Source organism: Mustela putorius, unplaced genomic scaffold (genome assembly GCF_011764305.1).
Source record: "Mustela putorius furo isolate JIRA1106 unplaced genomic scaffold, ASM1176430v1.1 tig00003845_pilon_pilon_pilon, whole genome shotgun sequence".
NCBI classification, from domain to species: domain Eukaryota; kingdom Metazoa; phylum Chordata; class Mammalia; order Carnivora; family Mustelidae; genus Mustela; species Mustela putorius.
In genome coordinates this window covers 52,222,452-52,248,854 of record NW_025421998.1, presented here as the reverse complement: position 1 = coordinate 52,248,854, position 26,403 = coordinate 52,222,452, and the positions used below count along the sequence as shown (strand labels likewise).

Here is a 26,403-nt window from a genome sequence, read left to right as displayed (position 1 = left end):
CTACAGATGGCAGCCAGCACTCTTCCTTTGTTGCCTGAGCCACAGCCCAAGTGTCCCTGTGCTCATCAATCACCAACCCCTGGAGATGCTACCTCCCATTATCCCTCATGTCCTTCCACTTTTCTCCTGCCTCATTACCATGACTGTCATTGCTTACCTATAGCACTGAAACAGTTACTCAAGTTTTGAAATGTTAATTTTTAGTCTCAGAAAGATTCAACCGCCATTATATCTACAAAAATGAACAAACTAAGTATATAAATTTAAATGTAACACACCCCCCCAAAAAAAATGCACCCTTGTCTCAAATCCTAAGTGTTTAAAAAAGAGCAAGACAAAACAACAACAAACAAAGAAAAAGAGCAAGACATTTTGAAAGGATATAGTTACATTTATTAGAAACACAATATACCATAAGCCTCGTGTATAAGCTACTGAAAAGTAATGTTTAGAGGCACCCGGGTGGCTCATTTGGTTAAGGAGCTGCTTTCAGCCAAGGTCATGGTCTCAGGGTCCTGAGATTGAACTAGGTGGGGCTGTCTGCTGATTCTTTAGAAAACCTGCTTCTCCCTCTCCCTCTGCCTGCTAATCCCCCTGCTTGTGCTGTGTGTCTCTCTGTCAAATAAATAAATAAAATCTTTTTTTAAAAAAAGTAATGTTTAGTTAGAAAAATAGGAAGATTTGTGTGGAGAGGCATATCATCCACAAAAAAGAGAACTAAGATGGTTAATAAGCTTAGGAATCTTCCTAGTACTAGGAAAAAGGGCAAAAGAAACAAGTAACAGAGCAGAGAAGACAAGACAAGGGTGAGTCATGAAAGCCTTAATCGGACATCCATTTTTCTTGTGAATAACCTGGTAATAACATTAAAAATCTAAATAAATTTGTATAGATGTATTTTATTTTTAATATTTATATATTTATTATGTAAATATAAAAATATATATTATATTTATTTATATTATACAAAGATACATGCATAACAAATATTGAAGATTTTTAAAAATTTCAGATTGGATTGGGATTGACTTAAATTTACTTATTCACTTGGATTCTGATACAGTTATAGAGTTCGTTTATAGAAAACTGTCACTGTTATAATATTGCCTTCCTAATCAGGAACATAAAATTTTTCTGCACTTTTACATATCTTCTTTGAGGTTACACAATGGATCTTATGAATTTTTTTAAAAACTTTGTCTCTGGATAGTTTATATTTTAGGTTGTTGCTGTGAATTGATCCCCTTTTTCATTATATTTAATATCACATAGGAAATTCACTGATTTGAATACTTTATAAAAAACAACCTGCCTTATTTATTTATTTTTAAAAACATGTATTCCTTGTTTATGATGATGGCTGAGGAATTTATTATTATTATTTTTTTTAAGTAAGCTCTAAGCCCATTGTGGGACTCAAATTCGTGACCCTGAGATCAAGAGTCCCTTGTTTTTTATTTTAAATTTTAAAAGTTAATTTTAGTTGATTTGCTTGGATTTACCAGAGACATATAATGATAATTTTGCTTTATCTTTTCAAAATGTTTATAACTTGTATTTGTTTTTTAAACCTAATTGCTTTTATATAAAACTTCCAGAATAATTTTAATACATATTAAAGAACTGTTCTTCAATTTTGGTTTTGGCAGAGTGAACATTAAATTTTACTGTATGATTTTTTCAGCATCTGTTGAAATAACAATATATATTTTTTCCTTTTGGCATTATTTTTCTTATCACATATGATTTAAGGTGGTTTCCTGAAATGTTAAGGATTTGATACTAGGGTTATGCAAACTTTGTAGAGATTGGGTAGCTTCTAGGCCTTCTCTAAAAATAATGGGAGAGTTTATGCAGCCTAGGGATAATGCATTTCTTAATGTTTGGGTGAACATGAAATCATTTCTTCCTAAGAAAACATTAAGTACACAATGTGGGTTTTTCTTTTATAATGCTCTTAGTATCTTTTATTTTTATTAGGTTTCTTAGATATCCCCCACTTCTTGAGCAATATTAGTCATATATATTTTCCTTAAAATAATGTATATTATCAACATTTATGCATTTTACCATAGATTTTTATACCTAATATTTTCATAGTCTCTTTTTCTTTAATATTTGTTTCTTTGGTTATAATCTATATAACTGGGTTATTTACTTTTTTACTCTTTTCTTAATTAGCTTTGACAACAATTTATCTGTTTTTATTAGACTTTGCAAAGAACCAACTCTTGGAATTATACATTAATTTTACCTTTTAATTTCTATTTTACATTTCATTAATTTTTTTCATAACTTATGAATTCCTTTCTCTTTTTTTCCTTATGGCTATTCTGTTTTTGTTGCTCCTATATCTTAATTTGGATGCTTAGTTAATTTTTTGCATTCCTCTTTAATAATAAAAAGCATTTAAAGCTTTTAGTTTTCCTGGGAGGAAACTTAATCACATCCCATTTATTTTGATGTGTGTTGTTCTTATTGTTATTATTAAATAGTCTATGACTATAGTTTTGTTTTATTCTTGGAGACAGACTTTATTTAGGAAAAGCTTTTCTTAGTTCATTATTTAATATTTATTTATCCTCTTATATTGATTTCAAAAGTTATTGCATAGTATACAGTGATATTGACCTATAAAAAGTTTCACTTTTGGGGATTAAGTTTTCTTATTTAAAATATGACTAATATCAGGGCGCCTGGGTGGCTCAGTGGGTTAAGCCGCTGCCTTCGGCTCAGGTCATGATCTCAGGGTCCTGGGATCGAGTCCCGCATAGGGCTCTCTGCTCAGCAGGGAGCCTGCTTCCTCTTCTCTCTCTCTGCCTGCCTCTCTGCCTACTTGTGATCTCTCTCTGTCAAATAAATAAAAAAATAAAAATAAAAAAAATAAAATATGATTAATATCTAAAAATATTCCATGGCTTTTGAAAATATTTTTATAGATCAAGTGCTGTGGACTAAATTGTGTTCCCTCCAAATTTGTGTGTTGACGCCCTAACCCATAATGTGAAAGTGTTCGAAGATGGGGCCAATGGGGAATAATTAGGTTTAGATGAGGTCAGGAGGGTGGGGCCCTCATGATGAGATTAGTGCCCTTTTGGGAAGAGATACCACAGAGCTCATTCTCTGTCTCCCTCTCTTGAATGTATCTCTCTCTCCCTCTCTAGGCACCAGATCAGCCAGGATCTTGATCTTAAACTTTCTAGCTGTGAGAAAATAAATTTCTGTTGTTTAAGCCACCTGTTGCACAGTATATTGTAATGGTAGCAATAGAAGGTAGTGAATGGCATAATCTTACCAATCTAATTTCTTTCATTTTTGTGTATCCCTTTCCAACAGTTTCTTATATGTGTCCACATCAGGCTGCTTTATATGGTGAAGAACATAGTTTTAATTGGAAGCTGGGAATATGTCTAGAGCCAAGAAAGAAATATAATTTGTTTTTCTGGTAACCTAAGAATCTGTAAGAAATAGCTCAGTTTTGGAATAGGGAAGTCACGTGTCAATAATGGTTATTTAAAAATTTAATGACAGGACAAGACCACCCAGAATGAAATAATGGCAGACTTGAAGGCAATTGCATATGGCTTAAAACTAAGTGCATCTAATTGACTGATGCATACCTGTGTACCTGAAATTATCTTGCCATGTGTAGTTTGTACACTGAAATTCTCTAGCACCAGAGGAAAATGAATAATTTCCAGTGGCCTACTACTTGTGTCAAACTGTGGAATACAATGTGATAAAATGGCAACTACAAGAGAAGTATAGGAGGAGAAAGATGTGTTAATCTCAGGGGCCATCACAAAGCAGCTCAAGTTAATTATGATAATTATGAATTGTAGTTTTCTGTTTAAAAGTTTATCACACAGGCTCTAGGGGCTTAGCTTAATTTACATCTCTTACTAATTAATTAATCAACTAATCAAGTCAACAAATACTTATGGAGTGCTTACTACAAGCCAGCACTCTGTGAGGCTTTGGAGAAACAGTGGAATAAAACATGCTCTCTTTCTTTCAGAGCTGGCAATGGAATAGGAACACAATTACATTACAATTTGATCAAGTCTGGAAACATGTAATTATAATATAATGTGGTCAGGTTTGCAGAGTGTCCGAGGCCACACAGATAGCTAGCTATAGGCACAAAAAAGAGCAAAATTCTGATTTCTTTATTCTGAGCCCACTGTTATTTCTATTATAACAATACTGCCTTCCACAAAATATTAAATGTGAGCAAATAAAGCTAAATGTAATTTCAAGTCAGAACCATCGTAGATTTATTTGAAAATCACCAAACCTGGCCGCAGCTGGATCAACACTTCTCCTGGTGTCACCTGGGTATTAATTTCATTTTCACTTGGTATTACATGCACAGATGGGTATTCTATTGAATCAATTGAGCAGCCTTTGCTTATTAAATTGGAAATAATATCACAACGCTCACTCCTTGATCCACCCGAAATGAAATCCTGTTTAAGAAAAGGAAAATCACTGACGTTTTTAGTGCATACTATCTCAGTTACAATCAAAGAAAACCACACAGCAAATATTGAAAAGAAGCCATCTTCTAATACTGCATAGATTATGCAACTATTCAAAATAGCTGCATGTTTCCAATAAGAAAACTAGTAAATTTCTCTTAAATAAAGCTTTAATTCCTAAACTCTATTTAAAAAGAAGAAAATGAATATTAAAGAGGAGATTTAAACCAAGGACTTTAAATATTGTTAACTGATCACTGTAAAATTATACCAACTTAATTCTTTCTAAATATTTTATGTGGGAAAGACTGCTTCAAAAAATTTTATTCAAAATAGGCCATTCAGTCATTCCAAATGTAAATTTCAGTTCTCAAAGAATCCAGCTGATAACGTTTATTAAATACTATTATATTTGGAATATATAACAAGCCCTCAGGACTCACATTCCTAATAAGATCCTAAAATTTTAAGAAATGAATTGGAAATATGTATTCCTTAGACCATAAAATCCCCCAACTTCTTAGACACATAATAGCCTGGAAATAATTTAATAAACCAAGGAAGATGTTTATAATGAGGCTGAGAGATACAAGGTTGCAGCTAAGATTCTCCTGATTTTGTAACTGAATCTAGAACTTTTATTACCATTCGGGATTGGTTGGTTGTCATTCAATAGCTGTATAATAAACTTGGAATTAGTGGAGCAAGCTTAAAATTCAATTTATCATGACTGAGAAAAATTTGACATTTTTATTTTTCATGTAACCATTCAGGTTTTCCCCTAAGGACAGGAAATGTTTCAAAAAGTATAAAAATATGTTTTTTTATATAGAATGTTGGCCTGAATTATTTGAAATATTTGTTTACACATTAGCTGGGTATTTGCTTAGTGATCTTCCTGGCAGTGGTTATTCTGATCTGGTATTCAGTCTTTCCTCCTTTAGTTCAGCTGATTCAGGGAATTGGGTTTCCAACTAATCATTCAGTCGAAGAATACAGATTGAATACTTACTGTAGTTTGTTAGGTGCTAAGGATACAGAATAGAATAAGATAGACTCTCTCCCTGTCATCAAAGAGTTAACAGACCCTTGGTGAATTCAGCCATTAAGCAAGTAAATGTAATTTTTATGGGCGTGAAACTTAGGGAAAGCACAGAATTTCATAAGGTTATGGAAGAAGGAGATTATATCAAGTTCAATATTAGTTGAATATTAGATCACTAATTATGAATAGGAGCATTCGCTGCAGTGGTGAGTATTAGATGGGATGGTGGTAGGCAATATAAAAACACTCATACAAGGATTTTAACTTAATTCCTCTCTTAATTTAGAGCAGGTTTGGAAAACTAGGGACTATGGGACAAATACAACAATCCGTGGCCTGTTTTATATTGATTGAGTGCCAGAAAATGCGTCCTACATTTAAAAAATGCTATAAAGCAATAAAAAAGAAGAACATGCAAGAGAGACAGTATGTGACCCACAAAACAAATTTTTTTACTGTGTGGCCCCTTATAGTACTGATTCTGAATTAGAGTGTGAAACACACTTTAAGATATAAAAATAATTGAAAGATAAAAGTGGATATATCCTTTACAATTAAGATGTCCAGCTGTCATTTGGTAAACCACTTCATGGGAACAGAAAAATTCAATTTACTGTGCTATTGACACCTAGATTTTTAGCCTGAAGTTTAAAAAGTCCAAATCCTTAATTTATTGTATCCAAATTTATTCATCTATTGATAAAACTCAGAGTTACTCAGTATACGATTTAGTTTATAAAAAGTTTGGAATTCCTCAAAGAAAGGTAGCATGGACTGCTATCAACAGTATCACTTCCCTTTAGAAAGCTCCAGGCTAGATGGGGGGATCCCTCCTTTCTTGGAGCCTGAGGAAACTTGAGTGTGCATGAGGCTTAGAACCTCAATGCTCCCTCTTGCCTCAAATGACGGGCCACAGAGAAGGGGCCACACATGTTTTACAGATGTAAAAAACCTCAAGACTTCAAATCAAGAAGGAAATAAAGTACAAATAATTCCGATTTTCCTTTTCAGCTAGGAATTTTGTTATTTGTGTATACAGAAATGGAAAAGAAGGGAATATGGTTAATTCAACTCGAACTATACATCACACTATGCTGTTTGACCTTTAACTGTCAAATCATTTTGCTGAAATAGGCAAAATAGTCTCAATTATTTTGCAATGTCTGAATCAGCAATAGCTGTTTTTACTCCACTATAGAAACTGAGTTAGAAAAACACTGCCAATTTGACAATTAGGTTTGAGAAGGGAAGAAAAGACCGTGACATCAAAATAAAGAATGGAATGCTGCCCCTACCCACTGTGGCCTACTTTCTACTTTGTATAAAAGAAAAGAATTTGAAACCACACCCTTTTAATTTGTGGTGTTTTGTGTCATTTTAATTTCTTCTAATTCTTATGTTTTATTTTTTCTGCAAGAAATACACAAGCAAAAATCATACTCCAACTATGTGCATCTCAAGCCTATTTGTACATGAAAAGCCCAGGTTGAAGTTACCCCAGATGGCTTTTCATCAGTTGTTTCTTTCATCCATTCAAGATAATTATCTGGGGAAAAGTAAGAAGAGTTTTTTCCTTCTCATTTCTGAGTCTTTATGATTTCCAAACATGGTAATCTGCACAGAAATGAAGAACTCTGTCATCTTCCTTTTGACAGTGAATGCCCTTTGTGTTGTCTTTCAGTATAATTATGTTTGAAGGCTGCCCTCTAAACTTCTGGCTATGTAATCACAATCTATGTCGGGCATAGCAGGCAGGAGAGAAAGAGAGTTCTTCAAAATTCATCAAGATTTTGTTTTTGTTAAAAGGGAGGTTGAGGCATTAAACTAGGTAATAATGGTAAGGTCCTTTCTATCCTAATTATTGTCCAATTATTTTTATGTAGCATGGAGAGAAAGAGAAACCCAAAAGTACAGAATAGCAGATTAACATGCTATAAAAAATAATGTAGGCATATTGAATATACCCTGTCTAAATTTTCTAGTGATGTTTTACTTCTTACCACTTTTGAAAATTGTACAAACCAGGCTTAATTTGTTACTGTTTATTTATTCTGATCATGAACAGAGAAAAAATGCCTATTCTTTCCCTGTCCTTCCACTCTCATTGGTTAAGAAATAAAAGGCATCAGTTGCATATGTGCCTAATGGTGGGTAAGCTTTCAAAATTAGCCATTCTACTCTTCCTCTTGATGATGTCAGGTCAGCCTGCAGGGAGTGGACAGCTCCTTCTGTTAATGAAGTGGCTAGTGGCTGAGTCCTAACACTGGTTCCTTACCCTTAGGTGGTGTTCTTAACACAGTCCTTTTGGTTTCCTAAACCTGAATGAGTTGCTCTGGAGTCTTAAGTTCTTTAAGTAATAACTCCCATTTCTTAAGCAATACCTGGGTCAAATGCTTCTCACATACTGTTTCATTTAATCCTCACTACAATGTGTCAGAGGTACAATTATTATTTCTGAGGGAAAACTGATGTTCAGAGTTGTTAGAGTAATATACAGTTAGAAATGGATGGCCTTGGAATTTGAATCCAAGGTGATCTCATTTCAGAGCCTGCTTTTTAAATACATGAATTAGATGCTTCTTTCCCCCTGCCATCTGTATTCTATCCCATGATGGTGTTTCTTGTGTTTGTTTTCTGGTTGATTATAAATATTTACTGCACACACTCGCTTAGTCCGGGTTTTTTCTGGGGACCCAGGAGCACAGAGACCTTGGAAAGAGGGTGGGTGTCCCACGATCAGGTAGTCCTCCAGCCGCTGCATTATGGACTGGCGGGCCTGGGGGCTGCACCGAGGGTCCTGCTGAGCTTTGGGGAAACCTGCACTACCTAGAAGGCTATTTTGCAACATTAACAGCCAACAAATTTCCAAATGTTTCCTGAGATCCTCTTCTGAAGCATTTGACCAAAGCAGACACAGGTTTGCCTCTTCTGCTTTGGCAGCCACACACACCATTTCCCCTTGGGTTACCTCCTTCCATTTGGCCACCAGTTTCTCTGAATACTCAAAATCCTTTCCCTTGTGGCAGGACTGACATTTGCTATATCTGTAACTGTGCCTCTCCAGATTTTCTGTGCCAGCAGCAGTTATCAGATAAAGGAGTCCCTCTGGAACTTGGCATTATGTATGCCTGGGATGTTAACATTTGGCTGACAACTGGCTGTCTTAACCACCTGAGTCCCTCTAAACTATACTGACCAAAATTCTCAGCAGCACACCAAGTTGATGTAAGCTTCATGGCTCTAAGGATCTTCCTTAGTAAAAATCTAAAATAGAATATTGGCCTAGGGTCAGGAAATGTCAAGCCATGGAACATTCTTGACAAGAAGACCTAGAAGTTAATGCCAAACTCACGGTTAGAGAGATGAGGAAAGGGAGGCTCAGAGAATAGAGTGAATTCTATCTGGTCATTTGTCTCATCAGAGGTGATAGGATAGAAACTAGAAACTCTGGAATTGTCCTCTCTCTGACATTGCTTGATTCTATGAGTTCTGGTGAAGCACTGCCTAGTTTTGAGTGACATCTCAAATTTTCTTACTGGTAAAGCCTAGAGTATATTCAAGAAGGCTTTGGTTTGTCAGTAGGAGGAACACTTACTTTCAGATATGGCCACTATTTTCTGGACTCCTCCCCTGCCTCTTTCCTGACTTGCTTTAGAAGAAAGTAATGTCCATAATCCTTTGCTACTTTTCAGCTTTCTTTTTCCTCTTGGGAGATACATAGAGCAAGCAGTAACAGGAGAGGTTGGAAAGATGATGGTAGGTGCAGTTTTTGAACACAATCACAGGAAGCAAAAGCTAGATATTTCTTTTCATGTCAAGCAAAAGGCCATTAAAGATCTATTTGTTCCAATTCACAAGAGCTATGTAAACAAACATAAAATTACCTATATAATTTCACAAAAGAACTCCCAGATTAGTAGATGGCTTCTTCATTACAACTTATTATATAAGATAGTTCTGACCAAAGGTCATCAACAAAAGAAAAAATTAACAAAACAATTTCACAGCCAAGAAAGAAAGAATGCATTGTAATTTTTTTACTAAGAAGTTTGTTATTGGGGTATGTTTCTCTTATTAGAATATAAAAATACTAATTTTGAACAATAAACAACTTCGAATTATTCTTCATTCCACAGAATTTAAATGTACACAGTATTGCATGAATAAGGTCACAGGTCAAAGGAAGAACATCCCATTTTTCATAAGTAACTGGCAAATTGATGGACATTGTTATGAAATGGAGTAAATAACTTATCTCTAAGTATTTCAAGTAAAAACAAATGAAAGAGACCAATAAACTAACTTGCTTTTCTTTAATAAGCATGTACAAGACTATGATCCAACTTGGATATATAACCTATTGCCCCAAGCTGCAGCAAGAATTTCACACAAAGCCTACTGACCTATCAAAAGTCACTTTCTGTGTTTGCCAATTCTCTCTATAGAACAGATGGAAAACATAAAATGGTTTGCACTTCATTTCAAAATTACTATAATTTTCCTAATGAAAAGGTTATACTTTATATTAAGCCAGATATTTCCAAGCATAAAACCAAATAAAATTTTCCTGATGCTCAGCAGTATCTTTCTTTTTCCTGATGCACCTTCAAGGCATAAAATACTAGGACAATGAAATCCTGCCTAGAGAGGTCAACCATGAGGAACAGAGAAAATAGCAAAAAAGAGAAAAGGCAAGAAAAAAGAAGGGAAGGGAGACAAGGAAAGAAGGAAGGAAGGGAGGGAGGAGGAAGGAAGGAATGAAGGAAAAGAAAGAGGAAAACAAGAAAGAAAATGGCGCACCTCTTGAGCACACCATCCACATTCCGGACCCAGCGCGAGGCACTTGGTGCAGGACACTGCATTTGAAGATGCACATCTATTGTCTTCTGTAATGGAGGACAAAATGAGGTGTTACTCTCATATTGGGAAGTATATACAATTCTAGACCAAAATGCATTTTGAAAGCTGAAGCAAGTTGACCAATAGTTTTGAGTACACTACATTAAAAAACATATAATTTCTGGGGCGCCTGGGTGGCTCAATGGGTTAAAGCGTCTGCCTTCGGCTCAGGTCATGATCTCAGGGTCCTGGGATTGAGCCCTGCAACTGGCTCTCTGCTCAGCGGGGAGCCTGTTTCCTCCTCTCTTTCTGGCTGCCTCTCTGCCTATTTGTGATCTCTATCTGTCAAATAAATAAATAAAATCATAAAAAAAAATTAAAAAAAATATATATATATAATTTATTTGGGATGAGGTAAGGTTAACTGCATTGTAATTAACAGATATAATATTTCCTGAGTAGTTATTATTTGGTTTTATAAGGCTGGGGCAAAGGAGGGTGATGAAAATGTGATATTAGTTAGGTTTGGGGTTTGGCTTGAATTCTACTACAAGAGTAAAAGACACTCCACATTTTTTAGTATGCTAAAGCTTCATTGTATTTCATATTATCTGAACTAATAAGGCATTTTTGGATCTAGAATTTTTACTATAAAAATAGTCATATACAGACCTCAATCTGAACATTTAAATCCATGTTGGGTCACAGTGAATGAACTTTTTGAAAAATGATCTTGATATCTTGAGAAATGATGACATATAGAGTAATCAACTCAGGAACTCTGATTGTCTTACTATTGATTATTTTGACTTCATGGGTACCAGAACCAAATATAATAGCGTGGTTCAACATTTTAGACATAAAGTAGTTAAAATGGATAAATTGTTTTAGTTTACCCAATTTAAGATCACTTTAAGATCATGACCAGTTCACTTTCCCATACATTCCCACACTTAGCTGAACATTTTAGTAACATAACTGTGCCTGGAAACTACTTACCTTTATCTCTAGTCACTAACTACTTATATCATTATGAAGAGACTCATCGTTATGAACTTAAACACATAAAATGCTGTAAGAATGAGTCATAAATTATTTTATCATGAGTTTTTAGTAGAATAATCACATACTTCTACAGTCCATCCTCTACTATGAAATATCACAAGGACACTGGAAATGAAGCATTCTGTTCATCTCACTCACAGGCATACAGTGAATAACAAGCATTCTAGCTGTAAGTAGGTCACAGTCCAGGTGAGGAGATAACTATATAAGCAAACAACAAAATACAGTAAGATAAGCACAAGAGAGATATCACCAAGGCACTATGGGAACACAGTCAGTGACTTCACTGCTTTAGAAGGAAGGGCAGAACTCTGGTTTCTCTTTAGATCGCATAAATCTTTCTCTTGTTCTAGAAGGAAGGGCAGGGGTGTGGGAAGAGGGTATGTTTTGAGGATGATCCCTAGAGGCCATGAGATCTAGTATATCTCTTTGCCATTTCATTTCGTTTCTTCTAATCTGTATTTATCTTTCAAAAAATGTAATGAAAGATGCATGAAAGGACTGTGTGTGTGTGTGTGTGTGTGTGTGTGTGTGTGTACAATCACACAGAGACATGGTGGTTTGAAAGGGGATCAAGGCCACAAAATCTCTTGCTGTCCCCATCCAATCAGTTCTTTTTTTTTTGTTGTTCTCTTTCAACTTACTCCAATGTTCACACAGTTAAAACAGCTGTGACCTAAAGGCAGCATGGGGTGAGCGTTGGCAGTGGGAAGAGAGAACGAGGAACTGCAGGAGAGTAAGTACAGCAGAAAGGTACTACTTGGGGTAGTAGTGAGCACCCTTCTCTGTATATCCTCAGACAACCAACAAGTTAAGCCCAAACCATCCCTCCTTAACTCTTCTCTTTAAAAATTTTTTTTTTATTTTATTTCTTCAGTGTTCCAAGATTCATTGTTTATGCACCACCCCCACTGCTCCATACATTATGTGCCCACCTTAATACCCACCACCAGGGTCACCCATTCCCTCCGCCTCCCCCAAAACCCTGTTTGTTTCTCAGAGTCCACGGTCTCTCATGCTTTGTCTCCCCCTCCAATTTACCCCAATTCTCCTTAACTCTTAATGGCTTTTCTATTCTCTCTCTGTGTCCCCTTGCAGCCTTTGTCCTTGGTTTTATATCAACTTTAATAAACATGATCTACACTTCTTTACTGATTTGTCCAGACCTGGTCTAGACTTCCAAGGACAAAAAATAACTACTGTTTTGGGCAGCTTTTACTACTAGTATGGCCACCTGTCTATGAAGACTTCATAAGTTAAAATCCTTCTATCTGGCTTAGCCTGCCAAACTATAAAAAGGTGCTTATTTCTAAAATATTTAGAAGAGAGAATGACATTTTTAGTTTTGTTTTCAGAAAGAAATCAAGCACATTTGCAGACCTAATTTGGCCTTTACCAACTCTTAAACTTGACCTGACTGAAACGAGGAAGTAAGTCTGTTTCAGTTCAGACTTGACTCACTTTTTCACTCCGTAGGTAGGACACTGGCACTGGCAGTTAAGATTGCACTGTCTTGGAAGGGAAGCTGCTGCTTCTATGACTGTGGTCTTTGTTTCTCATAGTTGTCTGACTGTGTCCTAAGCTAACCCAGATTCAAGGTCAGGTCAGTCTCCTACTTCCAAGACACGAGTGGTAAATAACGAGTTTACAAGCAAAAATCTTTCTTTATAGCCTGCTTTCTGACCATTTGTTTTAAAAAGTTCCACTGCCAACCTCTGTTCTCAAACTTCAGACACCTAAGAATGATGACCAAGAGGGATAGAAATTTTGGTTGTGTCAATATGTCCCAGGTTCCAGGGTTGACATTTCTCAGTCTACATAATTATAGGAAAAATGATCCCATAAATGGATATGGAGGAGGCAGACCTTATGATTCTGCAGAACTGGAGGAAGGCCATAAATTGAACTCCATGGGAATAGTGTCAAATGTTACTGCTGGAGAGTGTCATGGTTAGACTTTACAGAAGACAAACCAGATACACTTTGGTAAGCAGAATCTTAAAGGTTTTTCTTTTTAATTTTAAATACACACTAAGTAAATACCTAAAGTGCACATATCACACCAATAAGAACAGTTCTCTACACTGAATGGTCATGCTACTATGGAGACGATTAGTTAATATGTGCTAAAGGGATGTGTGTGTGTGTGTGTGTGTGTGTGTGTATCTGTCCCTCTGTCAGATCATCCTGTGTAAATAGAAATCTTTATATTGAACACACATTAATTAGTGCATGAATGTGGTTTACAGACCAGACATGGGCAGTTTGTCATCAGCCTCTAGATTGACTCTGTTCATTGGCTGCCCCATCCCTGATGCAATATTATAGGAGGCTGCTTTCCTGTGGTGCTTTCCTAGCAGCCTTCAGCACTGACCCTGCATTAGAAGCAGTGCCCAAGTGTTTCTTTGTGCCACTCTGTGTGAGTGGTAGCTACTTGTCCAGCTGTTTAGTGGTATGGCATTGCACTATATTCTTTATGTTCTAGCATTGTGTGTTTATCAAGGATACTTTTTTGTGGATCTTAATGGAAATTAGGAAAGACAATGGAAACAGAATCATATTTTAAACTGTATGTCTTCAGAACTCTCTTTTGTTCTCATTTGCTTTAGTTCTAACTGCCTCACAAATCCCATGTCATTAAAAAATGTGCTACCAAGACAAATTAGTAAAGGATTTAATGTTATATAAGTGTGTACATTCTGAAAAATTCTATTCCTTGATCTATGAGCATGGGCTGGGATTCTTACTTTTACTCCTGTTACAGCTGCAGGTAACAGAAATGATGAGGTAGCATTGCTAAATGGTTACTGGAAATAAAGTGCCAAATTTCCACAGCGCTGTTACTTAATAGCAATGTGTTCTTGGGCTGAGGTTCCATTTCTTCCAAGGTAACATAGGGATAACTATACCTATATCAAAATATTGATATTAGCTGAAATGAGAGCAAGCATAAGCATGCCAAGCATAGTAGTTAGGATAGGGCAGACACTTAGCAAAGGGACTACTGTAACTTATTTATAATTAATATTATAATAATTTTTATGTGTATATGTACACACACATATACACACATCATATATATAGATCTAGCTCCAAAAAAAGGGAGAGGTGTTATGTGTCTTTAAATTTGTTGTAAATAGGATTAGTTGTATTTAAAATGAAAGTCCCTTGGATCATAAACACAAAGTTTTAAAAATATAGCTAATATATATAAAGATAACTATTAAATAAAAAGCTACTACTTTTATTTTGGTTATTTAAAAATGACTCTAAAAAGCCAATTTATTGAAATATACACACATCAGTTCAATCTGTGACAAATACAGTTCTGGCATGACTATAATTGATTACCGAAAATCTTACAACACCTTCATTTTGTTTCCATTTTTCAAAGTGCACCTTGACTGAATCTGAATATTTTTCTGATTATTTCCCAGAATTAAATGTTTCTGACGCATGTAAAATGACCTTTATAACAGTCTGTCATAAAGTATAATAAATATCTATCATCAACAGGATAAAGTAACACAAAAATCAGGAAACTGCTTATTTGTGATGTCATTTAAATATTCTTTGTTTTAGATGATCACTTATTCATATTATTTTGAGAACGCTTAATCTATAGAAAAAGTGAAAGAAAATGGACCAAAAAAACCCCAAAAACAAAAAAACAAAACTAAAAAAGGCCCTTAATAGCCCGTAGGATTCAACATTTAGATTGGGATCTTTCCACAAGTCAAGTGATCAGAGAAAGTGAAATTCTTGGAAACATTCCTAATGTTTTTCTGCTCTGAAGTCTACACTACAACATTTCAAATTTAAAGGATGCCCAAAGTTATCTGGAAGAAGGAGCAATTAAAACTGATAAAGATTGTGGTCCTTGATATTCAGAATCAATCGTTCTGGATTCTGTTAGGACTAGACACAGTGATTTGTGAAAAATGGAGAAATGCACTTTTTTAGAGTATCTTTTCCTTAATTGCATATACTATACATATTAAATTAAACTTGGATAATTATGTAAAGCCATGTTCTTAATAAAAAGATAGAAGTGAACACTGTTATAATGAATACATACTCACTTTGATAGCATTCAAAACCAGGCAAATTGAGCACAGACAGAATAAGTTTTAGAGTATAACTGGAGATTCCTTATTCTATGTGTATGTTGTGACCATGTAATTGTTACAGATATCTTCAAAATACATTACCTGATTACTGAAAGCTCTTTTTTGCACAGAAATTTACCATGCTATCGTTTGATGTAACAATAAAAATGAAGCAATAGATTAGTGTTCTAATCAATTGCTGTTACCTAGTTATTCCAAGTTTTGATTGAGGGCAGTTCTCTAAAGGCTCCTATAAATCTATAGAGAGGGAAGAAAATGAGGCACAGGAAACAAAAGCGAAGTCAGTTAAATTTTAAGATAGATTATGTAAAGGGGCATGGGAGAAAAGGTAGAAGTATGGGAAGCTCTTTGGAAAAGGTAGATCAGAGTAGGGAAGTTCTGAAGAGCTAGAGATGTATTATGAGAAAGCTAGTGACTGAGGGCATATTGCAAAAACAGAGGGAGCAAGGAAATAATAGTACAACTATTTGTATTTTCCTTTTTATTCTGGTTCCCCCCTGCCACCACTTTGGACTTCATATAAACATAATAAACATTAAAAAACCACATTTTTTTATTAACGTTTTGCATTTGTTATTTTACTTAGCATTTAGGTTTTGGAAACATAATGTTACTGTTGAAATGAACAAAGAAGCAGATATTATTAAAAGAATTAAAATAGCTAAAATAATTTTTATGCAACAAGTGCATATTTCAACTGTGCTTATATACAATGAGTTGAAAAATTCACCTCAATATTTGTGGTTTGCTACTAAATTATACATACAGAAAATACTACTCTCTAGCAGCAACACCCAAGCTAGAGTATTTTTGTTTCCTTTGTCTTTCCCTTTATATTGTTTCAAACCTGTAACAAATAAGCATTCAGGCCATGGAAATGAAAATGAGTATCTCTATGGGAAAAAAAATTTTTTTGTCTAGTTTTGCCACTACTTGCACTTGAAAAAATATATACCCATATTTATGTTTGGCCAAAAACTGCTTGGAGTCCTTTCTTTTTTATCTTTTCTGTTAGCTGTTCTGATGATTAGGCTTGATAGTCTTAAAGTATATTTGGAGGAAAAGGCAGTGGTACAATAATGTTCAATATTTATGTAGAGACTCAGAAGAAAGGGTGAGGAAATGAAGACATTATAAGTTAAAAAAAAAAAAAAAGTCTTAGCTCTCCAAAAGTAGAGCCTGAGATAGAGATTCTGAGTAGATTTGGCAACAAATCTACTGAGAAGAGAAGTAAGGTAAGATCAAGAAAGAAAGGGCGCAAAGATACTGTTGCAGTCAAACTCTGGTCTTAACCTGCCTGATTATCTACCCAGAACTTGGGAGTACAAATGATACCACAAAGTTGTCTCACTCTGCGGCAAAGTGGAAGTCTGGCTTTTATACTCTCCCATCAGTCATTGACTGAGGGCAGCACACAGAAGGCTGGGTGTTGGGGTGGCTTAAACTCTACACATTGGTCAGCAATGTGGCTACCTTTGTTGGAGGCCATTTTTCTGAGAATGTGGCAGCTGTGAGCCATTAACGGCTAGAACTCAGAGCAACTGGGGATGGCACACCAGCCCTATAAATGGATATCTAATTTAGTAGCAGCCATCTTGAGCACTGAATAGGGCTAAGCATGGAAGCCAATGCTAAGATTGGCAAAGGTAAAGAGGTCCTGGCCCCTCACAGTACCATGGAGTTGCTGCCTCCATTCTGGGTTGTCTTTCAGAACTATATCCTTTTTTCTTTTTCTTCTTTAAAAAAGTAATCTCCAAACCCAGTGTGGGGCTCAAACTTACAACCCCAAGTTCAAGAGTCCTGTGCTCTACCAACAGATCTAGCCAGGTGCCCCACTCAGATCTGTTTCTGATGTAAGAGGAAAATTCACCTGAGTTTTGAAAGATAATGAAAGAAAGACTTGAGCAGTATTAATGTAAATGCTTTTTTAGAAATGTTAAACCTAACATTACTTTACATGACATAGACCAGCCACTCTGAAGAGACACCCATTTTGTTTTTCCTTGGAAAAATAAGACTATGAGACTGTCAGTTCCTGGAAGGCAGGTGCTTATAAATATTTTTTTTCTATCCCTAGTATCCAAGTCTAGCATCTGGTATATTCTCAGTAAATGTGTGATGAACACATGATAGTCTAAGCTGAAGTTGACCTGGCAGTCTAATGTCTTAGGTTTTTATAGTTCTTGATAATCTACATTAAAAAAAAAATCTTCATTTCCAAAACCAATTTATTGTAAAAGACAATAAATATAATTATGCTTACTGGATGAACTCATATCTGGTTGAGTTCATATCTAGATGAATTCATCTTGATGTTTTCAAATGTGAAAAAAAAAAAACCCAACATATAATGATGATTTTCTTTACATTTGGTCTTCTGATGGTGTACAGTTCTGCTGATTTATTTTATAGCAAGGGTAATTTCTTTCTAAAGAACCCTGAATATGTGACGGGAATGATACTGAATTGAAACAGTACTTTCTAATGTACCATTATCAGATGCAGAACCACCAAATTCATTTGTTTTTTTATTGCCAAGATCTAAATCAAATTTCAATTCAGCAAATATTCTTTGCCCCTATAAGGTTGAGTAGTTTTTACTGAGCACAACTTCCTTATAATGCCAATGTTATGAAATAGCACTAATCTCTTCTTCTCATTAACCAGGTTTATTAGGTTTTTTATTATGTGTAATCTTTATGTTTCAGGGAAAAGTTACATAGATAAAATTCATGTGAGTTCAATAGGGTTTTATAAAGATTTTTGGAGAACAAAAGCGGGGGAAAGCCACTTTCAATGCTGGGCAGGTTAAGAAATGTTAAGGCAATGCTACACATTCCATCTGTCTGCCCCGCCCTATTTGGGGCAATCCCAACATGATTCAGAATTTAAAGTGGGCTGGGATGGCATAAAGCAAAACTCTAGTTCATGATGGAATTTACAAGAAGAACCATTGTAAAGCCACTGATGACACTCATTTGTGTTGAAATGGGCCATCACAAGAAGGCTGGTCTGGTGAGGTCATCGCAGCCTTTCATTGTGATTCATTTACACACGCTTTAGTTAATTTAGCTTTGAAAAAAATCTGGTAGGAGTATACAGTGGACGATTGTATAAATTATGCTCTACATCAGAACACTTTTTAATTTGAAAGAGGGCACTATTAAGTACATCATATAGCGGTATAAATTCAAACTTCCCAGGCGAGCTGAGTTCTAAGGTTACTCTAAATGCACATTAGTTTGGGGGTGTAGAACAAGAAATGAAAAAAATAAACAAGGCAGTCCATGCTAAGGTGACAGATAGGAAGTCAGGAGAAAGGGAATGACCTGAGTTAGTGATGAAGGAATCTATTCATGTGAAATTGGGCCTGACAAGTTTTGAAGGACAGGTACACTTCAGAAATGTTTGAAATTTGTGACTGTTTTTAGATTTATTATATGAACATATTTATGTTTATGATAGTTATATGTTATATATTTTGACATATATTCTTACATGTGGGAAGGAGATGAAAGATTACATAGAATACTTGTTTGCTTTCAAAAATGACTTTGCAGTTGATATGATTTTCTACACAGTGAAATTTCTCTTGGTGGCCCAAGCTGGTTTTCAATTATGTATAGCAAGAATTATTCCTGAAGATGATAAAATTCAGTTTTGCAGTTCCTCCCTTACCTGAGCACATCATTTTGTCTTCTGACACTTACTCATCTGAGGGAAATTTGTGAGGAAGTGAGAGAAACTTGGGAAGAAAGATGGGGTCAGAGCACAGCATCTCCCAGTATAGCCTTCCTTCTTTAGAATTAGAACTTCAACAAGGATCAAAATCTCAAGATTCAGGGAGGGCTCCAGAGGCCCCTCTGAGGCAAATTCTAGTTAAAGCTGCATTTGTCTAACTTGGAAAAGCAATATTAGTCATGTGCTTTGTGTCTTGTTTTAACTGGAACTTTTCCATACATTCCAACTGTCCTGTTTATGAGGCACACTCCCTTTTTATAAAAGCCAAAATATTCACCGGTTTCCCACTCTGTTCCTCTAAATAATGTTTTTAATCTAACATACTACAGTTCCAGGGGCTCTTCCTATTTTCCTCTCCAATTCTTGGCAGGTATGAATTTCCTTTCTCCCATTAAAAAAGAAAAAAAAAAATTACATGGCTATTCACATCAAAACCTCAAATGCCATAGTCAAGGATATAAAAGAAATGCCCCAGGATAGTAGCAATGTATTTTCTACATTACCTTTTTTAAACCTGAAGTCACATTGCAGGTGTGTACTTGGATTGAAAAAACAAAGAAACACTTGATATTATAAAGAATTTTGTTTGTTTGTTAAAAAAAAATTAATTAGGAACCCAAGTGAATTTTAGTTCATTTTGCATTTAGCTTTCCTGCAATTAGATTTCAAAGTCCAGAAAGGTATTTATATTTTCCTCTGCCACTTCAAAAAGCAAACCTATATATACAATAGGATAAATTAGGGAAAATAAAAAATAAATATTAAGTGATTACTCAGTTTTGGGTCCTCTACTGAGCACTTTATATGTATTATTTCATTGAAAGTTTAGAAAAATCCTATGAAGAAAGCATGCCCATCTGTAAAGATGAGGTAACTATAGCTAGAAATTACAGAGAACAAATTGGAACCCAGTTCTGATTATAGAGACTTTTCTCTTGAATAATGTCCTATATGGAATAGAGAATAACATAAAGACAATTATGCCAAAGTATGATTTAAAACTCTTGCCAATTAAATTATTATTAGTCCTTAAGTAATGACTCAATAATAATTCCCATATACCTTAAGATAATTCTTTCATACAGTAGTATGTCATTACTTTTCCTATTATCAGTCCTACTCTTGAGATGAGGATGTTAGGTTGCTCCAATAGGAGTTTTTTCTATCCCTAGTGCCAAAGATCTCCCTAAATACTACAGTGCCCTTTTCAAAATTCATTTTAATTCCATGTACAAGGAAACTTTGAGTTTTAACACCGAAGCTCCAGCCTGAACATCTCATTGAGTGCTGAGTGCCTAAATTAGATTGGTTGGCACTTTTTCAGCACAAGAGAGAACTTATCCTTTTACAACTGTGTTTCCCCAGCCTCTTGCCAGGGGACAGCTCTGGGCTGCATGCTAATTAGGCAGAAGCACTTGAAATGGTGTTTGCAATTGCTATTTCCATTTGTGAATTTCTAGTTCTGTCCAGGAAGCCAAATCTGGAACAGGGAAGCAGGCAACTTTTTCTTGTCCATAACTGCCTATTCTCTGACCTTGGCTTGATAATCTAACTTTTCTGGGGTTTTGCTTCCTGGCTGATGTGCTCTCAAGACACTTTAAAATACAGTCTGAGTTAAAAGAGCATGATTGGTGGAGAATATTTGCTTTATAGCATTGCATAGTTCTGTTAGTTTATGGAAATATCTTAAGATGCAATTTATAATATAGAAGATTTATTTTAAAAGTCTCTCCTCCCCCCAAACCTGTATATTAGGTACATCCAGTTGCCCACTGGTTGCCTGGTAATGCAGAATCATTCACTGTTTTGTTTTAACACTGTCAGCTTAGAGGCACAGCAAGGTTTTGAAGAGTAGAGATGTTCTTTATGCTGGTTGTAGCAGTAGTTCCACAGGCCTATACATCTGTCAGAACCCATTGATTGGAACTTTAGAGAGAAGCAGTTTGTCACTGTAAATTATATCAATACAGTTTAAAATTTGCTTTGTAAATTAACTTAGGTGGAGTATTTTTTATTCCAAAGATAATGAGTGCACAGTGAGGAAATTTATTTCTTTCCTGATAGTATATACAAAAATATTAAATTACTTTATGTGGTTTTTAAAAGGTAAACTAATGACACATCACATAAATCCTTTGACTTATAGATATTTACAGATTAGTTGGTGGGTAAGTAACTAAAGTCATTTATCGCTATACTCTATCTTATTTATACGACTTCCATTCAGATCAAGAGATAAGTTATTTTAAACCTCCTTAAAACAGATTTAGCTCAGTTGTTGGATTATAAAATTATTTTTCAAATTAAAAATTTTTTTTATATTCTACCAGGAACTTCATACAAGCCTTCAGCCATATGAAAAATTGAGAGAAGTGTGTAATAATACCAAATGAAAGATTAAGTATCTTAGTAATTAATACTATTATTGCTGATAATACTAATACAAGTTAAAGTACACATTAATAATATATTTTATATTCTATTCTCTACAGTAAAGTTTCTTCTATCTTCAGTGCCAAAGAAGATCCAAATACTTAAGTGTTTTTTATGAAATTCATTTTACTTTTGGGTTCAGACAAAGAAAATTCTGAATTATAATGAAAAGATTTTCACCTGTCTTATAGGATATAAATTTAACCTTCTATAATACTTTAATTATCTTGCACTATTTCAAAAAATAATTGTCCAGTTTAATTTTGTTGGGTAGAATTTGACTAGGTACTCCTTTATACAAACATATCAGTTGACAGTATTTTACCTCATTGCCTTTAGTGTGTACTTCCTAACAAGGATATTCTCTTATAAAACGACCAAAGAATTGGAGAATTCAGGACATTTAATAGTGATACTATATAATGAACTAAACTATAGTCTGTATTGTTCTATGAAGCTCTTGTTCCATATTCTCTATATGTTCCCCAAATGGTCCAGCTACTCCTCCTCCTTCATCAAAACTTAGCTTTATCACAGTTCATCTTTCTTTGAGCAAATCTTCAACCAATCCTTTAGTCTTGTCTTCATTCTCATTGACTCCCTACCTCCCTGTCTTTCGAAAGTATCAATTTCTAGTCTTTCAAAGTCCTAAGCTCTTATTTAATTTGACCCACCCCATCTTTGTTATTACTAGACACTTTCCTAATTTTACAATGTATTCATGCCCTTGCTTATGACTTTTGGGTTCATTTGATTCCATGTAATCATCCAAATCAGCCACAAATCTCACTGCCTCCACCTGAGGCAGAACTATTAGCAATCCCTGGGGCCAAGGACTGTGGGTTTTCTGTGGAAATTCTTATGAGATATATTCTCATCAAGGGACACTGGATCATGAAATCATGAAAATGATATCTGACCTTTTTTTTTTTTAAAAAAGATTTTATTTATTTACTTGAGATAGCATGAACGAGGTGGGGGAAATACAGAGGGAGAGGGAGAAGCAGGCTATCCACTGAGCAGGGAGTTTGATGCGGGGCTCTGTTTCAGGATCCTGGGATCATGACCTGAGCCAAAGACAGACACTTAACTGACTGAGTCACCCAGATCCCCCTGACGTCTGACTTTAAATAATTCCTATAAGTATATCTCTGCCCCATCAAGTCTATCATCTGATAATCTAGTCTATGACTGTTCCCAGACAGCATTGACCTCTGGCATCAATGCTATGCTGACCTCCAAGTAGCCAAGGGTCAGTCCTGGACACGTATATCAATACCATGTGCACCCTTACAGGGAGCCCTGGCCTCATTCTCCAGCCTTGCCATGCTGCCTTCAGGAGGAAGCAGGACATGCTCAGGAACCCACACCCCTCCCTTGCCCCATCATCATCCCATGAAATGTAACCAAACATTTTGTGGCTTTGGATTCAAGAGGTATCTAGCATGCTACATCTCTGCATTGGAGACTGGTACTAATAACATTTAGTCCTTGTGTTTCCTTTAGAGGAAAGGCACTATGATTAGAGGTTAGACACTATGATTATATTACGTTGGCCCTCACCTTAAGGTGCTGGGTCTAGATGGTTATGGTTGAAACACTCATCAAAAGGGACTTTTTTTGTTTTTGTTTTTGTTTTCAACAGAAAGGGATTTTTTTTTTTTTTTTTAAGATTTCATTCATTAATCTGACACACAGAGAAAGACCATAAGTAGGCAGAGAGGCAGGCAGAGGGAGGGAGGGATGCAGGCTCCCAGCTGAGCAGAGAGCCCAATGTGGGGCTTGATCCCAGGACCCTGAGATCATGACCTGAGCTAAAGGCAGAGGCTTTACCCACTGAGCCACCCAGGTGCCCCCAAAAGGGACGTTTTTAACCAAATTCAGAATGCCTGAAACTTACTCTCTTCTTGAGGGTTTTTTTGTTTTGCTTTCCAGTGTTACTATCTTCCAAATGAATTCCCTTGGAACTTAAGCCTCATCCTCATCTATCATTTCTAGAGGGTTTTCTTTTGCAAATTACGTTCTGCTTGTTTTCAAGTCAATAAATTCAGTGGAAGTTCAGACCAATTGTACACAAACACAATAGAGCAACACCTTGGGAAGTAGGCTTTATACTATAAAAGAGCCCAGCTAGGTCATTTTTTTCTGCCAACAATACAGTTCTGCTACAGTGAGTTTTTTGTTTCCAACTAGAACAGCCAGCTCTACAGCAATTCCTACACACCCCGGAACTTTCTCACATTCTTTGCCCTACTGCTATCAATGAGTACCTTCCACACCAGGCATAGCCAGTCCAGCCTTCTAGCAAGCTGGCAATAAGGAAAGACATTTCCCAGTTTGTCATTCCTTAATGTACCTATTGTCAGCCTAATCTTGTAGAATTTTGAATTTTTCTTTTAATTATTTTCTTTGTACAACATCATAATATTCTAAATCTACTCTGGAGCATAGTGGTAATCCTTCATTCCATAAGGAAGAAGATTTCCACCCAGCTCCTTTCTCTACCCAGTATCTGTCACAGTTACTAGGGAATTACACTAACTATATGCTCTCCACTGAAATCAGGAAAAAATACTTGTATCTGGGAAAACATTTGTACTTCAATTCAGAGGATAGGACCCTGATACCATATGTATATGTGTAACAAACAGTATCTGAACAGTGGCTGCACTTTACTGTTGGCATATCTTGAAATATCAACTATCATAAAAGGAAGTTGGGTCCCAAACCATGCAAAATATCAAACATCCCTGGCCAAACAACATGGCCCACTTCACATACCTAGTAAGACATATTTGGTACATTTATTTCTTCAGAGCTGACATTTCTTCTCTTTTATCTTCCTGCCTTCATTACCAGACTTTCCCTATACTTCTAAACTTGGTCTTTCCCATGGACTTTGGCTTGAACTAGCCTTTGGCAGGTACTTTTCCTTTCTCCATACAACCCAGGGACTATGATTTTGAGAGGCAGTTTTCAAAAATCAAACTGCACCAGTGCTGACCTAGAATAGCAACAGACTCTGTTTTTGACAATAGTATTTGTTGATTAAAACAAAACAAAGTAAAACAAAATAATAAAAACACCTGGGAAAGAGAGATAACACATCTCCAAAACCACTATAGTAATGATGGTTGGCTGATTGATAAGGTTATCATGGAAGGCCACTTCTTAAAATCTTTTTTTTTTTTTTTATTTGACAGACAGAGATCACAAGTAGGCAGAGAGGCAGACAGAGAAAGAGAGGGAAGCAGACTCCCTGCCGAGCAGAGAGCCCAATGTGGGACTAGATCCCAGGACCCTGAGATCATGACCTTAGCTGAAGGCAGCAGCTTAACCCCCTGAGCCACCCAGGCACCCCCACTTTTTAAAATCTTGTTTGTTGCTCTAAAATATGAACATTTATGAACTTTGAATAACAACCACTCAAAAGCACTTTTAGAAGTCATCTTGAGTATATATACAATAAGACCACTATAATTTAACATGGCAATTCTAATTTAATTATCTTATCCTTATTTCCTAAACTAATTTTAGTTGGGAACTTTTAAAAAATTGGGAAGGTAATTTTATTTCCTTATTTATTTTTAAAGATTTTATTTATTTATTTGTCAGAGAGAGAGTACAAGCAGGGGGAGTGGCAGGCAGAGAGAGAAGCAGAAGCAGCTTCCCGTTGAGCAAGAAGCCCGATGTGGGACTTGTGGGTCTTGTGGGACTTGTGGCGCTCTATCCCAGGACCCTGGGATCATGACCTGAGCCAAAGGCAGATGCTTAACCAACTGAACAACCCAGGCATCCTGAGAAGGTAATTTTAATAAGCCTGTTTAATATTAGTAGTTTCCTCAAATGATTGATCCCAGCCAGTACTTTTGTTGAAAGATAGGAATGTTTTAATTAACTTATAAAATACCAATGGAAACCATTTTGACTTCCATTATTTTTCTTTGATACAGAAACTACACTAATTTACTTACTCTGAAAACAGAAAGAAGGCCACATTAAGATTGATTTTTAAGGAGAAAAATAATCCATGAAAGCAGTATGGAAATGTTTATTTTACCTATTCATTCACTTATAGATATTAAATATATGCCAGCTGAATAATTCAGCCAAATTTAGCTAATTCATGTAAGTAAAATTTTCCTTTCTGTGACATATTTTAAATTAATAAGGGGAAATAAAAAAGAAAAACTAAATTAAAAATATGCATACACTAGACCCTTACTGTAACTCACTTTGCAAGAAAATAGGATTCAGTGTAATCTGTTCACATCTTAGAGTTTACCAAAAGGCATTTAGTTACTGACAAATAAAAACATCTTGACATAGGGTGGTTTTTCTTATGCAATAAACACTGGTGTTTTCATTGTTTGTCACTCTCCCTAGAGTAATATATAAATTACTATACAAGTCTGTCCTTAACTTTTTTAGGGCCAAAGCAAGAGTGAAAATGGTGATGGGACTAACAGGACTAAATATTTAACAGTTAAAACCCTAACTAAGAAATCGTTAAATATGGGGCATCTGGATGGTGCAGCCGGTTAAGCGTCTGCCTTCAGCTGGGGTCATGATCCCAGGGTCCTGGGATAGAACCCTGCATCAGGATCCCTGCTTGGCAGGAAGCCTGCTTCTCCCTCTCCCACTCCCCTTGCTTGTGTTCCCTCTCTCA

General features: G+C 35.7%; 1 protein-coding gene across 5 annotated transcripts in view; it reads right to left on the bottom strand.

Annotated features, from left to right (window-relative positions):
• ITGB8 (integrin subunit beta 8) overlaps positions 1-26,403 on the bottom strand; it is an 82,424-nt gene that overhangs the window by 42,405 nt on the left and 13,616 nt on the right. For 3 of the 5 annotated variants that reach the window (XM_013051679.2, XM_013051678.2, XM_013051680.2), the window contains exon 3: positions 10,327-10,412. In XM_013051679.2, the coding sequence (XP_012907133.1) occupies positions 10,327-10,402 (76 nt within the window). In that variant the 5' untranslated portion in view covers positions 10,403-10,412. Of the gene's footprint in view, positions 1-4,297; positions 4,470-10,326; positions 10,413-26,403 lie in introns of all 5 variants that reach the window. The other 2 variants (XM_004743369.3, XM_013051677.2) reach the window with 1 other exon arrangement.